The 19,340-nt window shown below is 32.6% G+C and overlaps 2 protein-coding genes across 5 annotated transcripts; both read left to right on the top strand.

The window, feature by feature from the left end:
* The first annotated feature begins 1,322 nt into the window (after positions 1-1,322).
* Positions 1,323-12,161, top strand: LOC114177497 (diacylglycerol kinase 1). 2 transcript variants are annotated; one of them, XM_028062871.1, is made up of 8 exons: positions 1,324-1,590; positions 1,906-3,435; positions 3,733-4,102; positions 4,757-4,833; positions 6,205-6,324; positions 10,619-10,783; positions 11,203-11,340; positions 11,724-12,070. In XM_028062871.1, exons 2-8 carry the CDS (start codon positions 2,272-2,274, stop codon positions 11,871-11,873), a joined length of 2,184 nt encoding a protein of 727 aa, XP_027918672.1. In that variant the 5' UTR covers positions 1,324-1,590; positions 1,906-2,271; the 3' UTR covers positions 11,874-12,070. The 2 variants fall into 2 exon arrangements, with proteins under 2 accessions (XP_027918674.1, XP_027918672.1); XM_028062873.1 differs by lacking the exon at positions 10,619-10,783 and having other exon boundaries at positions 1,323-1,590; positions 11,724-12,161.
* A 4,189-nt stretch (positions 12,162-16,350) lies between these two features.
* LOC114176894 (UDP-glucose 6-dehydrogenase 5-like) lies at positions 16,351-18,817 on the top strand. 3 transcript variants are annotated; one of them, XM_028062085.1, is made up of 2 exons: positions 16,351-16,477; positions 17,186-18,817. In XM_028062085.1, the coding sequence occupies exon 2, from the start codon at positions 17,213-17,215 to the stop codon at positions 18,596-18,598; it is 1,386 nt and encodes a 461-aa protein (XP_027917886.1). In that variant the 5' UTR covers positions 16,351-16,477; positions 17,186-17,212; the 3' UTR covers positions 18,599-18,817. The 3 variants fall into 3 exon arrangements, with proteins under 3 accessions (XP_027917886.1, XP_027917885.1, XP_027917884.1); XM_028062084.1 differs by having other exon boundaries at positions 17,178-18,817; XM_028062083.1 differs by having other exon boundaries at positions 17,129-18,817.
* The last annotated feature ends 523 nt before the right edge of the window (positions 18,818-19,340 follow it).

Raw genomic sequence — 19,340 nt, 5'->3', positions numbered from 1 at the left:
TTTTACATTGAACTTTATTTAAAATGGTTTAAAAGTTGTTAATAGAAAATAAATTCATAAATTACCTAGTTCATGTTACAATAAAACACATATAAATTTAAAATTTTAAAATAATTTTAAGTAAAGTTGAATGTGAAACATAATTTTAACTAAACTTAGCTATGTTAAAAATATATAATAAAAATATCAATTTGAATACAAATATCAAATTTAATAAAAATATTTGTATAACATTTATATAAAATTAAATTTTGTTTCAATTTGAAGGGAGACAAAATTGCTAATTTTTACAAAAATTGGGACTAAATTAAGACAAATTAAAATAAAGGGACCAAATTGAGACTAACAAAATGACACGTGGCGTAATACTGACACGTGTCACTGTCACTGCCACGTGGCACGATGACAGCTTGACACGTGACAATTTTTTGATTTTTTTAAAAAAATTCAAAAATAAATAAAAATAAATAAAAATAAATAAAAAAATTCAAAAAATTCAAAAAATTCAAAAAATCGAGGAACTGACACGTGGCACTCCCTCTGACGACGTCAACCTTGACTTAACGGGAATGACAAACGTGAGACGTTTCAACAAAAAATGAATCATTTTGAGACTTTTAAAAATTTGGGTATCATTTTGAGATTTTGACTCCAAAATGAGGATCAAAGGCATAATTAAATCTTATAAAAGATGTATAATCTTATATGGTTTTTATATAATAATGATATAGATATACTAGTGTTTTAACTTGTACTTCAAACGAAGAAAAAATATATTTGAACTAAAGTTGTTGTAAATGAAGCCTGAAGGGGTTTGAGTACAAATATCTATGTTCTTAATAGGTAAATGGAGAAATACTAATCGAAATTCTGGTTAAATTATTAAGATTAAACCTGCAAGAATATAACATTAAAGAAGTGAGAATCCTAACATGAAGTGAAAATAAGATAATATTTTTAACATTTAACATACATTTACAAACGTGATAATATTGATTTAAGAGACCAATTAAATCATGTGGCTACCTTTTCTTTTATAATAATCAGTGAGTGAGAAAAAATTAATTAAAAAACAATTTTAAAAACGTAATTAAAAAAATTGGAAAACTAAGTAAAAATGATAAAAAACTTGAATAAAACCACAAGTAATTTAATCTGACTGTCGAAGTGTATGATAAAGAGAATTGTCTAGTGTCGAGGAATACACGTGGCTTAGTAAAACAGAACGGAGGAATCCAATTCCTATGGAGATTCTTCCATGTCACATTAGAGCACAGAATCTTCCCCAAACAAACAAGTTACAAAATAATTATAAAAAATATAATTTCACTCTAATAAGTTATATGAAGCGCCTCAAAAGCAAAAGAGAGAATCAGATTTAATTTTCTGAGTTTTTCATTTCTATAAATTTTTTCTTTTCTTCCCTATTAAGAAAAAGGAACGTTCTGTTTGGGACTTGCTTGCATAGATTGTATCTTTCTCCATTTTTAATCACTCGCCTCATCTCCGAGTATAACTTTCTTCCTCAATCAACTAGGGTTTGATCCAACCCATCAGGTTCACCTCGATTTCTCAGACGCATCCGCAACTGTAAGCTACTTTGTGATCAATTGTTAATTATCGTTTTTTATTTATTTTTAATTGATGCTATAGCTGATTGGATGAGTCGCGTGTCTGTTTGGTTTCTGAGAATTGAGGCTCGCGCATTCGATGCTCTATAAACTGTGTTTTTTGAAATGCAGCATTTTAGTTTTAAATGTCATATGGATATATACTTCTTTATTTTATTTTATTTTATTATAGTTATGATATATGATGAAGATGAACAACACATAGTTGCCACAATATGTTGGAAAATTGTTTTTCTCCCCCTTTTTTTAATTTTCCTGATTTTTTTGGATGTAGGTATTCTGTATGCTTGTCGTTCATACCCTTACTGGGGCTAGGAAGTTTGGAGTTAACAAGCAGAGATTGGCAGAAGATGCTTTTGAGAAAAAATCGGGATGAAGAATCGCTATCTTGTTTAATATGCTTCTTGAGAGAAGGAGGATGAGTGTTCATGTATTATACAGAGTGGAATTTCCTATGTATGAATTTTGTTCGAAGAATGAGACTTATGTGGTGTGATTTCTGTATGTTGTTTAGACACACCGAGGTTTATGATCTTAATTAGGAATTTGTCGTAGTTAACTTGGATTGTCACACAACCAAGCAAATTATAGTATTATAAAACTAATACAGTTGCATCTTTTAGAATTATATAGTCTAGGAATGGATGATGATAGAGATTTTGAGTTGTTCTTTTACAGTTGGAATGCAAAGAATCCAACTGATCGGCTTTTCTTTGTATCTTGTTTTGTTGCTGCTCTTGTTGGAATATTGACCATAGCCTACACGGCCTTTCAATGGCGGAGAAACATCAATCTAAGTTGGATGAAAGCCATAGCTAGATCTAAAAAAAACCCAAAGGCGAGGCACAAAGTTCCTGTGGCCCCTCATGCATGGGAGTTAGAATCCGTGTCTCGTGCAAAGAATTTAAACTGCTGTGTATGTTTTAAGTCCATGTCACCCTCTCAAACACTTGGGCCTATAGTGGCTTCTGAAGGCTTCATCCACCGTTGCTGTATTTGTGGTGCTGTGGCTCATTTAAGCTGTTCCTCTAGTGCCCACAAGGACTGCAAGTGTGTTTCAATGATTGGATATGAGCATGTCACACACCAATGGGCTGTTCGTTGGACAGATGTAGCTGACCAACCTGACGAAACTGCTCTCTGTAGTTACTGTGAAGAGCCATGTGGTGGGACGTTCCTCAGTGGCTCTCCTATATGGTCGTGCTTGTGGTGCCAACGTTTAGTACATGTTGATTGTCATAGTACAATGTCTAATGAAACGGGTGATATTTGTGATTTGGGCCAATTTAGAAGATTGATACTATCACCACTGTATGTGAAGGAATTAAACTGGAACATGCCAGGTGGATTTTTGAGCTCAATTACTCATGGGGCAAATGAGATAGCATCTTCTGTTCGGGCAAGTATTCGGAACCAGAGCAAAAAGTACAAGCATGAAAATGAGCAATCTGTCGAATCAGGGAATACTGAGAGCATTGGTGAAATGTCCACAGAAAGTACAGGTAATTCTCATCAAATACAGAATGGTCATCATGAAATGGATGAAAAAGGGAGCTCAAATAAGGAGGTACGACATCAAGATAGTGAAGTAGAAAATAAGATGGATAGAAAACCCAGTCTTGGACGCAGTTCATCAATCAATCAGAGGGATGAATCCCACACGTTAGGAGTGAAGCAGAAATATGATTTGGTTGATTTGCCTCCAGATGCAAGACCATTGTTAGTTTTTATAAACAAAAAGAGTGGTGCCCAACGAGGAGACTCACTCAGGACACGTCTGAACATTCTTTTAAATCCTGTTCAGGTTTGTTACTCTGCTGCTTTTTACAATATGTGGTTATCTTTGAGTATAGACCATTGGTCCAAAATGTTCCCTGCATTGTTTGCACCCTTTTTCAAGTGTTTTTGCTTTGGGCTAGCTGAGTTAACCAAGCTGCTACTATTCATCAAACACTCATGTCTTCATAAAAAATGACCAAATACTACAAGATTACTCTTCTAATGGTGTACATGAAAGCCTCCGAAATTGCAAATACAGTTCTCTTGTTGGAAATATACTCTTTGACAACATGATTTCGAAGCCTTTGTTTGTTTTGATTAGGTGTTTGAATTGAGCTCAACACAGGGGCCAGAAATGGGACTGTATTTATTCAGAAAGGTGTCTCACTTCAGAGTTCTTGTATGTGGGGGAGATGGTACTGTTGGTTGGGTTCTGAATGCGATAGACAAGCAAAATTTTATTTCCCCTCCTCCAGTTGCTATTCTTCCTGCTGGTACAGGAAATGATCTTGCTAGAGTTTTGTCCTGGGGAGGTGGCATGGGTCCAGTGGAGAAGCAAGGGGGCCTTAGTACATTTTTGCATCAAATAGAACATGCTGCTGTTACTGTTCTTGACAGGTGGAAGGTAACAATTAGTAATCCACAAGGAAAGCAGCAGCTGCAACCCACAAAGTTTATGAACAATTATCTTGGTATGTGAACTCACATTTCTCATGGTTACTGTTAATTACATTAAAATTTGTTGATTGTAGTTTAAAGCATCTGGAAAGTCAGCTTGTCAATCTTTGATAGGCAGAGCTAGTTTCTTCATGGTAGGGATTGGATGTTGGGTGGGTTAATAGATGTAGAGAAAAATGTCATTAGGATTCTGGAGTTTGATTTAATGATCTGGTATTCTTGTTTGACTTTGAATCTGCTTGAAGCAAATCAATGGGTTGACTGTCTTGATTTTGTTCGTCAAGTTTGATTCTACTCACATTGTGTTGGGTATTTGAAATGAGGTTTAACATATGTGAATTTGGGTATTCAATTCAGGTGCAAATTTGTCCTCGCTAATGGATTTACTTGAATTATAATAAGTTGCTATTCTTTGTCTGCTTTTTTCTAACATTAATTGTATACCACTTGCATTTTGTTAGATTACACCTTTTGCTAATTGTCTAGCTATGATAGCATGTGTATGGATTAACTTGTTTTAGGAAAATAATCGTTATTTGTTCTGCATTTTCTCAAGAGTTTTTGAGAAAATAAGGATAACTGTTTTTGTTAATGTATGCTTTCCCAAGCACGCACATCTCTGTCCATCATTTTGACTAGTTCTGAATCTAACGAATATTTGGTTTTAGGAATTGGTTGTGATGCAAAGGTTGCTTTGGACATTCATAATCTGCGTGAAGAGAATCCAGAAAAGTTTTATAACCAGGTATTTGGTCTCTAATCGGAACTGATATTTTAATTGATTGGCTAGTTTTAGTTGTGTATTAATAGAAGGGTAGTTGTGTGGTATAAAATTGTTATTGTTATTCTTATTGTTTTTCTTGTTCCGTATAAGATATCTTTCTTTCAGTTAGTTGGAGTTTAGTTACATTAGATTAGTTTTGGCTTGGATTGAGAAGTTCTGTTCTGTTGTGCTGCTGCGGGAAAGTATTAAGAAATATATATGCTGTTAAATATGGAAAAATAAGCATATATCGATGATATTGTTTTTGAGTATTACTATCTTAGTTATTATTTACCACTAATATTTTAGCTTATACATTGCATATAATGAAATGTTTATTTTTATGTAATAAATGAAATTTATAATGAAAATAATTATTTATATATAATGAATAATTTAAATAGTGATCTATTTTTTGAAACTATTCACAATTTTTAAAAATATTATTAAAATATATTTTGGAGATAGAGAAGAAAGAGAGTGGACTGAAACACATGAGTTATTAAAAAGATAAAATGTAGAGATAAAAGTCAGCATAATTATTGTGGTAGTATGGCATGTGACACTTGTTTATCTCTTTGTGACTTGGACATTAAATTTTGAGCAAAAATTAAACATGGTTCTTTTAGCTTGATCCGATCATGGCCCAATCATGCTTTGGAAAAAAACCCACTAAAATCCTAAAAGCTGCCCTTGGTCATGTGCTTCATAGTTCACAACTCGCATCAAGTCAGTTAGCCTGTTTTGCCACTTCTACACTATTGAGAAACTCTTACAAACTTTACCCAGATGCCACGCTAGGTTTAATCTATTGACATTTTGTCGAGCTGTCAAGTAGTATTTGTTATTAATTATCTACTATTCTGAGACCCAATATAGAGAACTAGTATCCTTTCATTTGTCTTTTAATAATAATAGTTAAATATAGATAATATCTCATTTAGGCAGGTTTTGGTGTGGATCTTGTTAAGAATTTGTTTGAGTGTACGTGTTTGTTATAAATATATTGTATTCCTAAATCATTATCAATGAAGAATCAGAATTATTAATTTTACCTTTTAGATGTAGAATATTTAGTAGTGATATAATAGTTATCCTTCTCATTATTATCAGTGTTTTTGATTTGTGGGGCACCCTTTCTATGTGATGAAATGACCTTTCGTTTCAAGTTTGTTTTATTGTCACGAAGAATTATGTCAACTAGTAATCAGTTGACTTTTATCATTTGAAACCTTATAGTAGAAGTTTATATTAGTATTATGCACTGCATTATTTCAGTTATCTTAATATGCTTACATTGATCTTATGCAATGGAAGTTCTAGATTAAATGCTGAAATTACTCTAACGTGCAGTTTATGAATAAAGTTCTATATGCAAGAGAGGGTGCAAAAAGCATTATGGATAGGACATTTGCGGATTTACCTTGGCAGATTCGTGTTGAGGTGGATGGAGTTGAAATTGAGGTCCCTGAGGTGAGTTTGTTAGGTATAAATAAACTTTATTGGGATCATATCACTCTTTCTGGTTAAATTGCTTAGACTACATATTTCTTTTTTGGTTTGATTATTCTGTACATCCTTGATATATTTGCAAATTTTTAAATAGTTATCTAAACTAAAGAAGTAGGTTCTTGGGATTACTTTTTGGCAGCTTGAAATCGCCACAAAATAACAATTTGTGATGGTTAAAGAAATATTAAGAACTCTATTAAAAAATTTACATGATCAAGGACCAAACGAATACAAAAATTTGGGTACCTATTTGATAACTCAAAGAATTCAATGAGCAAGTGATGAGGTCCTCCTTAGGACACGAAGGACCTAACAATTCTCCGAAGGACCAAAACAGGAACAAAAGTGTATAATGAAAATCAAATGGACAAGGGGAGAAGAATGAAAGAACATGTCGCCGATGCATAAAGGATAAGTGCATTGTTGATTCACCCTTTGAAGAAGCTCTTCAAGATAAGAACATAAACTAAAATTATCAACCTCTCAAGATACTTGAATAGCAGTTGACAATGTTGGAAAGTTTCAAAAGGCAGTGGACAGCTGCAAACGGAGGTGGACAGATGCAGACAGCGGTGGCTACGTTTGGCGAACAAGACAAGACAATCCAGAGCGGGAAGCGGGTCAATCCCGCTCTGATACCAACTTGAGATTAAACAGAGAGAAATATATTTCTAGAGGGCTTGAAGGACCCTTCTCATGTTCTTCTACTTATATTGATTAAGAGTTGATACAATAGGGAGATGGAAGGTCAAGGGACTACCCTAGACTGCTAGCTACAAAACTAGAAGCAATAATTAGAGATAACCCAACACACTACTCCCTACTTTAATCCTAGTGACTAGACTAACATAAGTAGACTTAATAACTATTCCAACATCCTTGATAAAGCATATGCTACTACATTAGCCTATTTTTTTGCTTGTATTTAATCACATAAGGGAACTTTTCTATAAATTTTACCTATTTGGCTTGTCTCTTGTTAAGCTTGTCTTGATCTTTCAAATGTTTAAGGGATTTACAATTTCAATGAATCACTATGAAGATTGTCATATGTCAATAATTGACTTGGCCTTTAATTTTTCCTTTAAATGAGATATAAGCTGCCTCTCTTGAAGTAACACTATCCTTATCCCCACTCTCGAAGCATCACAATTTATTTCAAAAGATTTAGCTGTTGAAAGGGCAAGAATTGGTGTGAAGAAATATTCCTTTAATTTTTGAACGGCAGTATCTTGATTTTCACTCCATTGGAAACATTTTTCTTAATTACATCATGAGGCTATAGTGTAGCATTTAAAACATTTTATGCTACTTTATTTTTCTTGGGCTTTAGAGATGATGGTGGTGTGTGAAGGTTAATGGTTTAGAAGGTGTTTGAGAATGTTTTTAAAAGGAAGAATACTTGGATCCTTGAAAGAAAATACTTCATTTCTTGATCTTTCTTTACCTTTCCATGGAGTGTGGTTGAAACTTTGTTTCTTGTCGGAACTTCTTGATGATCTACTTTGGTAGCTTGATGTACAAGTTCCTTCAAGGTTCTATGTCCTTGAAGTCCTAGTATGTCTTGTATGTCACAATTCAAGTTGTTTAGGAACCTTGCCATGGTAGACTTCATGCCTTCTTCCATCTCACACTAAGAGTAACACTTCCATTTCCTTGTAGTATTCTTCCACCCTAGTACCTTAACCTTTGAAGATGAAGTATAAATTCCTTTTTATAGTAGTATGGTACAAACCTTTCTCTTAAGCATGTTTTTAGGGCAAACCATGTGAATATCTATAATATGTTTTCCTTGGCTACATCACTTAGAATTTGGTAAAAAAACTTCCAAGCTTTGTGGTGGTGATCTTGACCATGTTCAACTCACTAAGATGATACATATAAAAGACTCCACTTTTCTATCTCACTCAATATACAACTCTTATTGTGGTTAAAATCGAGATTTAAATCATAAAATTGTAAGATCATACAATTTTGTATAGTATTTTCAATTCATATCCTACACATGATCGTGATATAATAAATTCGCTAGCATGGGTGACTAAAATCATTAGAATCATCAAACAAAATTGTAACATTGTATGGATTGCCATATGTTCTAAGTTGTCTGTTTGCACCACAAGTTCACCTTTTTGGGTGAATGGATTAAGTTTAAATAAAATCTAAACCTAATTAAAACTTAATGCAATTAAAATTCACCATGTTATGTTCTGTCAGTTGGAACACTATTCAATTAGGTAATTAATGCAATTAAAGTTCACTTTTTTTGCACTTGCAACACTTATTCACTTTCTCCGTGAATGAGGTTTTAATTAAAACAAAATACAAACTCAATTAAAAATTGTAAGTATTTTTTGCTGCACCCTTCATCTTCTTGGCTGAATGGGTTTTAATTAAAATAAAACTCAATTAAGATGTATGTGTGTGTGTGTGTGTGTATATATATATAAAACATACTTTTATAGAAAATAAAATCTACAATCCTAACTATAATCTTGATATTAACTACTATCTCCATTAAACTGTGAGATGTTTACATTATGTTTAGGGAATTTTTTTTCTTGCAAGTTTCTTCCACCTTTTACTCTTGTTCTTTGGGGTTCTCTTTCTTCACAATCTTCAAATTCTCTTTGACTATGGTAGAAGGGAGGAGTTTTTGAAATTCTCGTTTTTCTCTCCCTTCTTTCTTCTCTTTATATTCTTTCTCTTCTTGCTTCTCTTTGTATTCTTTCTTTCTTTTTTCTTTAAATCTCTTTCTCTCTTAGAATCTCTCTTTCTCTTTCTTTTATTTCATTCCTATCTCGCAATTCTTGATTTATCTTGTATCTTTCCATTTCTTGTTGCATGCCATTCATTTGAATTATCAAGTTGGTCTCTCTTGGTTGAAGAGGAGGAGGAGATCTCTTTAAAGACATTGCTACAAAACAAAGAAAACTAAAATTATGTTTGGGGTTGGAGTAAAATCTTGATGACTCCTCTTAGTTTTTAAAACTCAAACGTTTAGGTTTTCATTATAATTTTGTGTAATGGTTAGGATCACTCTTTTTCACCAAAAAGGTAAAAGAATTTGATAAGCTTTTTTCTTATATCAAATCAAGAAAGCACATATTCAAATGAAAGAGAAGCAAATCAATGCAACATTTATGAGATTTTTAAAAAGATGACAACTTTGAAGACCAAACTTAATGGAGTTTTAAAGACAAACTAAATATGCTAAAAAGAAGAAAAAGGTTAAACCAAATTAAGGTATTGTCAAACTAACACAGGGAAGAAAAGAAAATAAAAAAACTCAAAGGGTATCCTAAACAATTAGAATTACCACAGAAAACGGGCTAAGACTGCTCCAAAAAAATTAGTTATCTAAAGACATTTCAAATTTTGTAATGATCCAATTCGGTGAAGTCCAATAATTTCAACAGGGATTTTTGTCCAAGATTTTATGGGTAAGGGATCTTTGGAACTTTTGTTTCCCAAACATTAAACCACTCTATTTTTACTTTCTTTTTCTTCAGATTTTGTTTTTTTACCACACACTTTAATTCCTTTTGATCAGTACTGAAAATTTAAATCTACACTTAACTTAACTTAAATTAAATTTTCAATGTAAGAATTGACTACACTTGGATCTAATGGTTTTAAGTTCCAAATAAGGTTCAATAAAAACAGACTTCGGAAAGCTTTCAAAAGAACCTTGTCATGGAAGCAACTTCTCTAAAGATGAGAGAATGATTACTCTATTCCCACACAAGATTGTCCAAGCTCTTTAACAAGAGAACTAAAGAAAAATGGCAGACTCAAAACAAGAAAGGTAGATTCAAACTAGATTAACCTAGCATTCAAACATACCCATAAATAATGTATATGTTTCAGCCGAGTTGCATAAGAAATGGGTGCAAAACTTGATTAATGGTTTTTCTTGTAAAACAAGACAAATAACATGTATAGGAAAATTAGTAGAAGTTTCTGCGTTAAGAAAATTGAAAGAAAACATGCATCAATTTTCACATGTCTAGTAACTAAATCGACTACCTTTTTTAATTGGTGTAAATCAGTTAAAATAGGGTCGGTAATAATATTTTTTCTGTTGTGGGCATGGGGGTTTACGTTTGGGACAAGAGGTCAAAGTAATTTATTCAATTTTTTATACTCTAGAACTTCCCTTTTTAGTTTCTTTTACACATCAATCTAGCCCCCCGAAAATAAGAGCATGGCCCCTTTGCTGAATTATAAAAATATTGGTTTTCAATTGGTTCAGGATGCAGAAGGCGTGCTTGTTGCAAATATTGGGAGTTACATGGGAGGTGTAGATTTGTGGCAAAATGAGGACGACAATTATGATAATTTTGATCAACAATCTATGCATGATAAGGTACTTGAAGTTGTAAGCATATCGGGAACATGGCACCTGGGAAAACTTCAGGTAAAATGCATTCTGGATTCCATACTAGTGATACATGACTTTAGTATGTACACGATACTAGCTAAAGGATCTACTACTTGAGATTTGACTTTAGTTTAAAGAATATGCCGGTGACTCTTTTTTCTTCTTCTGGGTTTAAATAAAAACACAAACGGAACTAATAGAATAACTAAAGCATGAAAGTGCTTTCTTTCTTTTGTTGTTTTAAATCATGGTTTGTGTGGAGGTGGAACTGCATCTCATTTGTATTAAGTGTGTGGATGTTACCTTTGCTTTATTTCAGTATCATTTTTGCTCTCTTTGATAATTCATTTGAACCGCAGGATTAAGACATGATTTATTTGTCTAAACTCTAGGGAGTTATTTGACCTATGAAATCATGAAAGCTAAAATTCCTGACAATGACTTTGTCAAAACAGGTAGGGCTTTCTCGAGCTCGAAGACTTGCACAAGGACAGTCAATTAAGATACAATTGTTTGCCATGTTTCCTGTTCAAATTGATGGAGAACCTTGGTTTCAGCAACCCTGCACAATTGCCATAAGCCATCATGGCCAGGTTATCATTCTAGAACTGCTGCGCTGTACATAACAGGCAGCATCAACTCTTTCTTGAAGTGCAGCTTGGTATCCTTGTACTGTTTGTATAATAACTGAATTTCAGCATGTTTTGCAAACCTGTACGAACTGGCAATAATCTGCTTACCCGGTTTTAATAATTTATGGTGAGAAAACTACCAATATCACTGAAATTAACAAATTCTCTATATCCTAAACGATCGATACTGCTACGAAAAAATAATACGACAACATATATTTTTGTCTCATTTAAAGTAGAAGTTTCTGATCTTTTTATCCTTTTATATTATTGATTTATGACTGTTCCACCTATGACATGCGTCAACATCTGTTGGCTTATTCTCCTTTATTGTGGTTGTTCAGGCTTTCATGTTGAAGAGGGTGGCTGAGGAGCCTCTTGGCCCTGCATCTGCAATAATTGCTGAAGTACTTGAGAATGCTGAAACACACAATGTAATTAATGCTTCACAAAAGAGAGCTCTTCTTCATGAAATGGCGCTGAGGCTGTCCTAAAAATATCTCTCCACCCTGTGAAAGTGATTAGAGATTTTTGTATTTCTTTTGAAATATATTTTACTCACCATGTGTATTACTACTACTCCTTTCTGAATCTTTTGTCTAAACTTCCTGCTACTTCTGAAGCAGGCTTGTGTATTATGAATCTTTACACGATAGAAAGAATGAATCAGCTACACAGTTATATGTACCAATTACCATGCCCCCATACAGCAAGAAACTTACGTGTGCTATGTATGTTCACTATTTTATCTATTACATACATTGTTAGAAGATGTTGTCTTAGATTTCACTCCAGAATATAGTAAATGGTTGCGACTCAGAAGAATATTTTAAGCACGAGCACCTTATTTTAATTGTTTATCAGACCGTAAGTAAAAAACTTCGCTGAACTGAGTTGCTAGTGTTACCTTTGCATAACCAAAGCGAGAGGCTCTTGTCAAAATGCTTTTGAGGGTCGGTGTATCCCCTCGTCACTTTCGTCCTTCTTTGCGAGTAGACCTTTGACTTTCAACCACAGACGTGTTACGAAACCTTTTTCTCTTGTTCTTCGTGTGCATGCCCGCTTGTCTGGTACTTTTGGACTGGAAATTCTTCTTGGTGTTTTTGTGTTTTGTTTGTAGATACGCCTCAGGTGACGTCGATAAAAGGGGGAATTTATGTGGAAGACGTATGATGGAGATGAGGCGTTAGAGCCCTGAATGACCTTGTTGAGTTTGTGTGCCATCTCTTGGTATGTTGGTGAAGATGCTTTTGAGGTTTGAATGGCGTTGTTGAGTTGCAAAGTCATCTGTTTGAACTCAAACGAGTCGTATAGGTCACTGCTATTGTACTCGATGTTGAGTCTCCTTGTAGGAGTAGTCACTGCTTCCTCTTTCTCTAAATTTTCCATGCAAAAGGAAAGAACAATGGCTTAAGTAAATTTACTCTGCCACCTACCTCAACCAAAATCTTCACACCTAACTGCACTTCATTTTTTCACTGTATTCTTTCATTAAAAAACTCGTGGAAGTTAACTGTTGAAGAAAGTGGAAGTTAGTTGCCTTGCCTTGAAAGTAACGTACTCAAAATACGTTACTATCAAGGTGATAGCATTGCTTTCTACGTTTTTATCATGCCCTTGATTTATTTGGAAGCAACTAGGTTTATGAAAGTTCAGTGACTTCTCCAATGTAACGACTGACAACAGTTTGAAAGCTCGGAGACGTTTCAAGCATTTTTCGCAGGTGACATGAACATGGCTCTCCACATCTCAGTGAGGCACGTATATTCTTGAGAAAAATTCAGCACATTCGACTGAGCTAATGGCTCTTGTTTTGAAAGAAAAAACAACAGAAAATTATTCTTACAGAACTGAATGTATATCCAGTCTAGTATGTTAGCAAACAATAAATACGGTAATTAATAATTGTAAAATATGTTATTTATACTATTGTTCGTGGATCTTACCTGGATAGACCTGGGTCACGTGGTTTAATTACCGATTAATATTTAATTGTGGATCTGTTGGCTTAACTTGTAGATTATTGTGACTAATAGATAGTTGACATGATGTGATCTTGGTCGAATAGGTATGGGCCAGGTATACGTCAACTTATTAGGTCGACATATTCTGGGCTAGGAGCGGATTTTATACTGTGATTGCCAAAGAAGACTTGGACGTAGGGAGTAAAAAAATCAAAATGAGAAAAAAACACGATCTAGCTACGTGTAACTTTATCCATCTGTATCGTTTTCTTGTGAAATGAAATAACTACTATAAAGGAATAAAGAAAATAAAGAAATAACTGCTACATTTGTGATTGTTCATTAGTGGACTGTAGTACTGTTGAGAGAAAAGGAGTAAGAGTATTAAGTACTGTCTTAAGGATTAACGAATATAAGAATTAGGGTGCGTTTGATTCAGCGTTGGAGTCGATTCTCCAAAACAGAAACAAGAATTAATTATTTGTGGTTCAACGTGAATTTTTTATTTTTTAGTTAATTTTAAAAACCAAATGAGTATCAATTCTGTGTTAGAAAATTAATTTTAATTAATTTGACATCAATTTGAGGCATAATAAACACACACTTTGGACGGTCTTAAAAAAATTACTCAAATGCTTATTATTTAACCGGTCTTAAACCCTAATTTGGTGAGGATTTTTACTTCTTGGATTCCATCATTTCTTTACGAACCCTAGTTTTCAAAATAACCATTTTACTCTCTGAAAAAATTTTGAACTAAAATTTCTGGAGCAGAATTTCTGATATCAGTTTTTCGGAACTATGAAATATATTTTGGAAAATGTTTTCTAGAATAAAATTTTCAGAACAAACATTTTAGAACACACACACACACACATATATATATATATATATATATATATATATATATATATATATATATATAAGAAATTTATTTAAGAGATTTTATTTCTTAATATTTTGAAAAATAATTAATATTTTTTTTTTCATTTTATAAAATACTTTTTAGAATTTAAGAAAACAAACATATATTAGTGTTTATTAAACATTTTAAATAGATATTGGTTAACACAGTATGTGGATAAGAATTTCAAAATCCATTTTCTAATAATTTTAAAATATTTTGTAACAAAGTTGTGTTTTAATAGATATTTATAAAAATTTATGAAAATAATTTGATTAATTGAAATTATAAATTTTTTTAGTTTATTTCAAGATTAAAATTTGAAATATGTATTATCTCTTCTATTATATTTCTAATAAAAATAAATAATTAAAATCATTAAATGAGTAATTTAATGTGTACACCATATTCATCTTTTTCAGATTTAAATATTTTTATCTTTTTATAGAAATACCAAGCTTTTTGTGTTTTATTTATTAATCTATTTTTATGTCTCTCTAAATTCTTATATATTTGTTAATTTTATGTTACAATCATTTCACTTTATTATTATTAATTTTTGTTCAAGTTTTCAATGATTTTTCTATTTTTTATTATTGGACCACATACCACTCATTACATGATAATATAAGTGAACTTAACACGAATAAGACAAAATCATTGTTAATTTAATAGTAAAGTTTGGATGGTGCCGTTAATTTCAGTCCAAAATGGATCGATCAGGTTGATAGAATATATATATATATATATATATATATATATATATATATATATATATATATTTAAAAATTTGATTTTATAACTATATACAATATCGTCATTAATTTTTTTTTTCCTGTGCTCATTAAAAAACATTTTAAGTACATATTCGTATACAAAGTTTCATGTCATATTATCAAATACCAAGAATTAAATAATAATGTTTTTCAAAATATCCAGATAAATTTTAAAATAAAAAAGAAAATCATCTATTTTTAGGTTAAATTCTCTCAGATACTACATCTACAAACTTGTGGTATAATTAATTTATTATTAAGTGGTTGTTTAAATCATCGATCAATTCTATTAATCATTCTATACATAGAACATATTTCTTTTTTAAAAACTGTTATATTCTTTCTTTGCTCTCTTGACTGTGCTATCATATAGTCTTGCAATTCTAACTACTACAAATATATTTAACTAACAGTTATTTTAATTATTTTTTGTTAAACATATTTTATGTGGTTAAAATGGTCCATTTTTATTTTGAATATTTGATAAAAAAAACTTAACTGAGTATTGGATAAATTATAAAAATTTGGCTTTAGATTCTTGAAAATATATTTATTTACGTGCTGTTTTATTGATATGTCATAGACTTTTCATTCTGTCTCAATTTATCTTTTATAAACTTCTTATTATATAATGAAATATATTGTTAGAACAGGTAATATAACAGAGTTAAACACTTTAAATGGTATGACATGTGTTATTCTGAGACCCAGGAATTTGGCATTTGGCCATCAATTATGGGATCTTGACATGGTTGGAAAATAGCATGAATAAGCCAATTTGGTTTTGATCTCTTGTTTTCTCCACAACACTAATTTCATTTTTCACATAAATTGTTTTTAACTTTTGGGAAAGATAGTACTAATAAATTTGTTTGATGAATTTGTGAATATAACCGTGTTAAAACGGAGGAAAGATGAGTCTAAGTCTCACATTGGTTAAAAATGAAAAATTAGAACATTATATAAAAAAGACTTATAAACATATAACCTTAAGGTTTTGGGCCGAGAATAATGTCAATACCTTATGTGATTGGACTTAGGTCTCATTAGTGTTGTATATCTCAAATAAAATTTAACATTCAGTAGATCAATAGTTAAAAATAATAATTTTTTAATGTAATTTAAAGGACGAAGGTTTTTAAAAAATAATAATAATTGGCATTGTATCTAATTTGCATGTCAATTTTCAAATAATTTTTTAGAGGCAGATAAATAGATTCAAAAGCAAAAGTTGAAACGTAAGTCAAGTTTCATCATCTTTCTAAAAATAAGTTATTAAATACAACTATTTAAAGACCCTATAGTCATGCTTTACCAAATTGCATTCTCTTCTAACAATACTCCCATCTTATAAACTTTATCTTATCATCTATACACAAACACTCTTCTCTCGTATGATTCCTTTGCTGTGAAGTTTAAACTTTGAACACAAAGATATTTGCAAATAATACAAGGTACTTCGATTTTTTAATTTCAAAGTTTCAACTCTCGTTACTTTTTTATTCTGCTCATCGATAACATATTTTTGACTGAGTTTGCTTATGTATGCCAAAACTAAAGGATATTTGATATTTCCCATCCCATTTATAATCTGAAATGTTAGAAGTGGGGTGCAAACCTCACCTTACAAGTTAGTTTTGTGAGGTTGAATTAGGTATAAAACTCATTTCTAACATGATATCAGAGTCAGATTAGAGTCTATCCTAACGAGTTTTCTTGGACATTCTGTTCTATCCGATATCGGATCGCTAACAAACCACCCATTTATTTTTAGTCCCATGAACGAGATATATATACCTCGACGTGAGGGGTTGTGTTAGAAGTCCTACATTGACTAAAAATAAGGTCAATTCACAATATATAATAGTGGAGTGTAAACTTCACCTTACAAAGTCTAGTTTTATGGGATTGAGTTAAGAATAAAACTCACTTCTAACAAGTGTGTTCCAAATTTCTTATTTGTGAGCACAACAATAATGAGACTTGCTCACTGTACTCAGGGACTGATCTTGTTCAATTTCTTTGTTGTTTTTCTTTTTCGATGATATAACAACAATGAAATATGCATTTTGTTGCTCAATTACTTGAACCTTTTCCACTTACAGGGTGATCTATTGTGGTAATATGCATGCAAAATTTTGTTCTGACACATAGGTTCATAGGTTGTAATCTGTAAGTAAGCAAAGAAAATGGTGAAGATATGTGGCATTGGAGCTGGGTACGTGGGGGGTCCTACAATGGCTGTGATTGCTCTGAAATGTCCCTCAATTGAAGTGGCTGTGGTTGACATCTCCGAGTCTCGCATATCAGCTTGGAATAGCAACAAACTCCCAATTTATGAGCCTGGCCTTGAAGAAGTGGTGAATCAGTGTAGAGGAAAGAACCTCCTCTTCAGCACCGATGTGGAAAAGCACGTTCATGAGGCAGACATAATCTTTGTTTCAGTGAACACTCCCACAAAAATCAAAGGACTTGGAGCTGGTAAGGCTGCAGACTTAACCTATTGGGAAAGTGCAGCTAGGATGATTGCTCATGTTTCCAACTCTGATAAGATTGTTATTGAGAAATCCACTGTCCCAGTCAGAACAGCTGAGGCAATTGGGAAAATTCTAACTCACAACACTAAAACCAAGGGCATCAACTACCAAATTCTGTCAAATCCTGAGTTTCTCTCTGAGGGAACAGCTATTCAGGACCTTCTAAACCCCGACCGGGTTCTCATTGGAGGGAACCAAGACCCTCAAGGTTTAGATGCAATCCAAAAGTTGAAGGCCATATACACTCATTGGGTGCCTCAAGACAGAATCATAACAACCAATTTGTGGTCAGCAGAACTCTCCAAGTTAGCTGATAATGCCTTCTTGGCTCAAAGGATTTCATCTATCAATGCAATGTCTGCTTTATGTGAAGCCACTGGGGCTGAAGTCTCACAAGTTTCTCTTGCTCTCAGCAAAAACACCAAAATTGGGCCAAAGTTCCTCAATGCCAGTGTTGGTTTTGGTGGTTCTTGCTTTCAAAAGGACATACTCAACTTGGTGTACATATGTGAGAGCAATGGCCTCACTGAAGTGGCAAATTATTGGAGAGAAGTGATCAAGGTGAATGAGTACCAGAAGAGTAGGTTTGTGCACAGGGTTGTGACCTCAATGTTCAACACGGTTTCTGGTAAGAAGATTGCAATTCTGGGATTTGCCTTCAAGAAGGACACCGGTGACACAAGGAAAACTCCTGCTATTGATGTTTGCAAAGGCCTTTTGGGAGATGATGCTTGCTTGAGCATCTATGATCCACGCGTTACTCAGAATCAGATTGAAAAGGACTTGTCAATGAGTTGCAGTGGTGTGAAACATGTTAATGTTGTTGGAGATGCTTATGAGGCAACTAGAGATGCTCATGGAGTATGCATTCTTACAGAGTGGGATGAGTTCAAGACAATTGACTATGAAAGAGTGTACGAGAACATGGTTAAACCAGCATTCGTGTTTGATGGTAGAAACATGTTGGATGTTGACAAGTTAAGGAAAATTGGATTCATTGTTTACTCAATTGGGAAGCCTTTAGACCAATGTGGCTGATGAACATGAAGATCATGAATTGAGCAAGACAATATTGTCTTTTGTCTCATTTCACTACTAGCTATATTTCATATGATTTCATGCTTCTTTATTTTTTCCTTATATTTAAGATATGAAATGTGTCTTCTCCACTGTTGCAGAATATTGTTGACACTTAACTAAGAACCTGAAGGGACTTTTGTCGCTATTTGATTAACTATGGAAAGGAAAAATGATATATTAACGTTCTTTTAATAACTTCTCTCACTACCTACCTAAGGTAGTAGTGTTATTTTAATTTTTAATTATTTTTGCACAATCCTACGTTCGATGCTTGAATGTGAGAGAGTAAAGAAGGTTGATTTGTGATATAAGTGGATGAGGAGCAAAGAGAAAGGAGTGAAAATCGTGAGAGAAGTGAAGAACAGTTTGTTCTTTTTTCATTCCCAATTTATTTTTTCTTCTTCCTCCAAGTTTTTTCTTCCTCCATCTTCGAAGTGTCTTTTTCATCCATCTCATAATTAAAACAAGGTGAATGAATTAGATAATGAAAAAAAATAAAGACAAATACACACACTTTTGGGCCAAAATGAAAATATTTGTTTATTGAAATATAAGATTTATTTAAACAATAATTTTATTATCTTTTAACAGGATTGAATGTTTATACTTCTAAGAATTATAATATACAAATACACTAACACTACCATTAAATTATGAACTAACTTTTTTATTTTATAATAATTATACTAATACCGATTAA

The sequence above is a fragment of the Vigna unguiculata genome, chromosome 3 (assembly GCF_004118075.2).
Source record: "Vigna unguiculata cultivar IT97K-499-35 chromosome 3, ASM411807v1, whole genome shotgun sequence".
Lineage (NCBI taxonomy): Eukaryota > Viridiplantae > Streptophyta > Magnoliopsida > Fabales > Fabaceae > Vigna > Vigna unguiculata.
The sequence above is the reverse complement of the archived record's forward strand: the minus strand, read 5'-3'. Positions and strand labels throughout refer to the sequence as shown.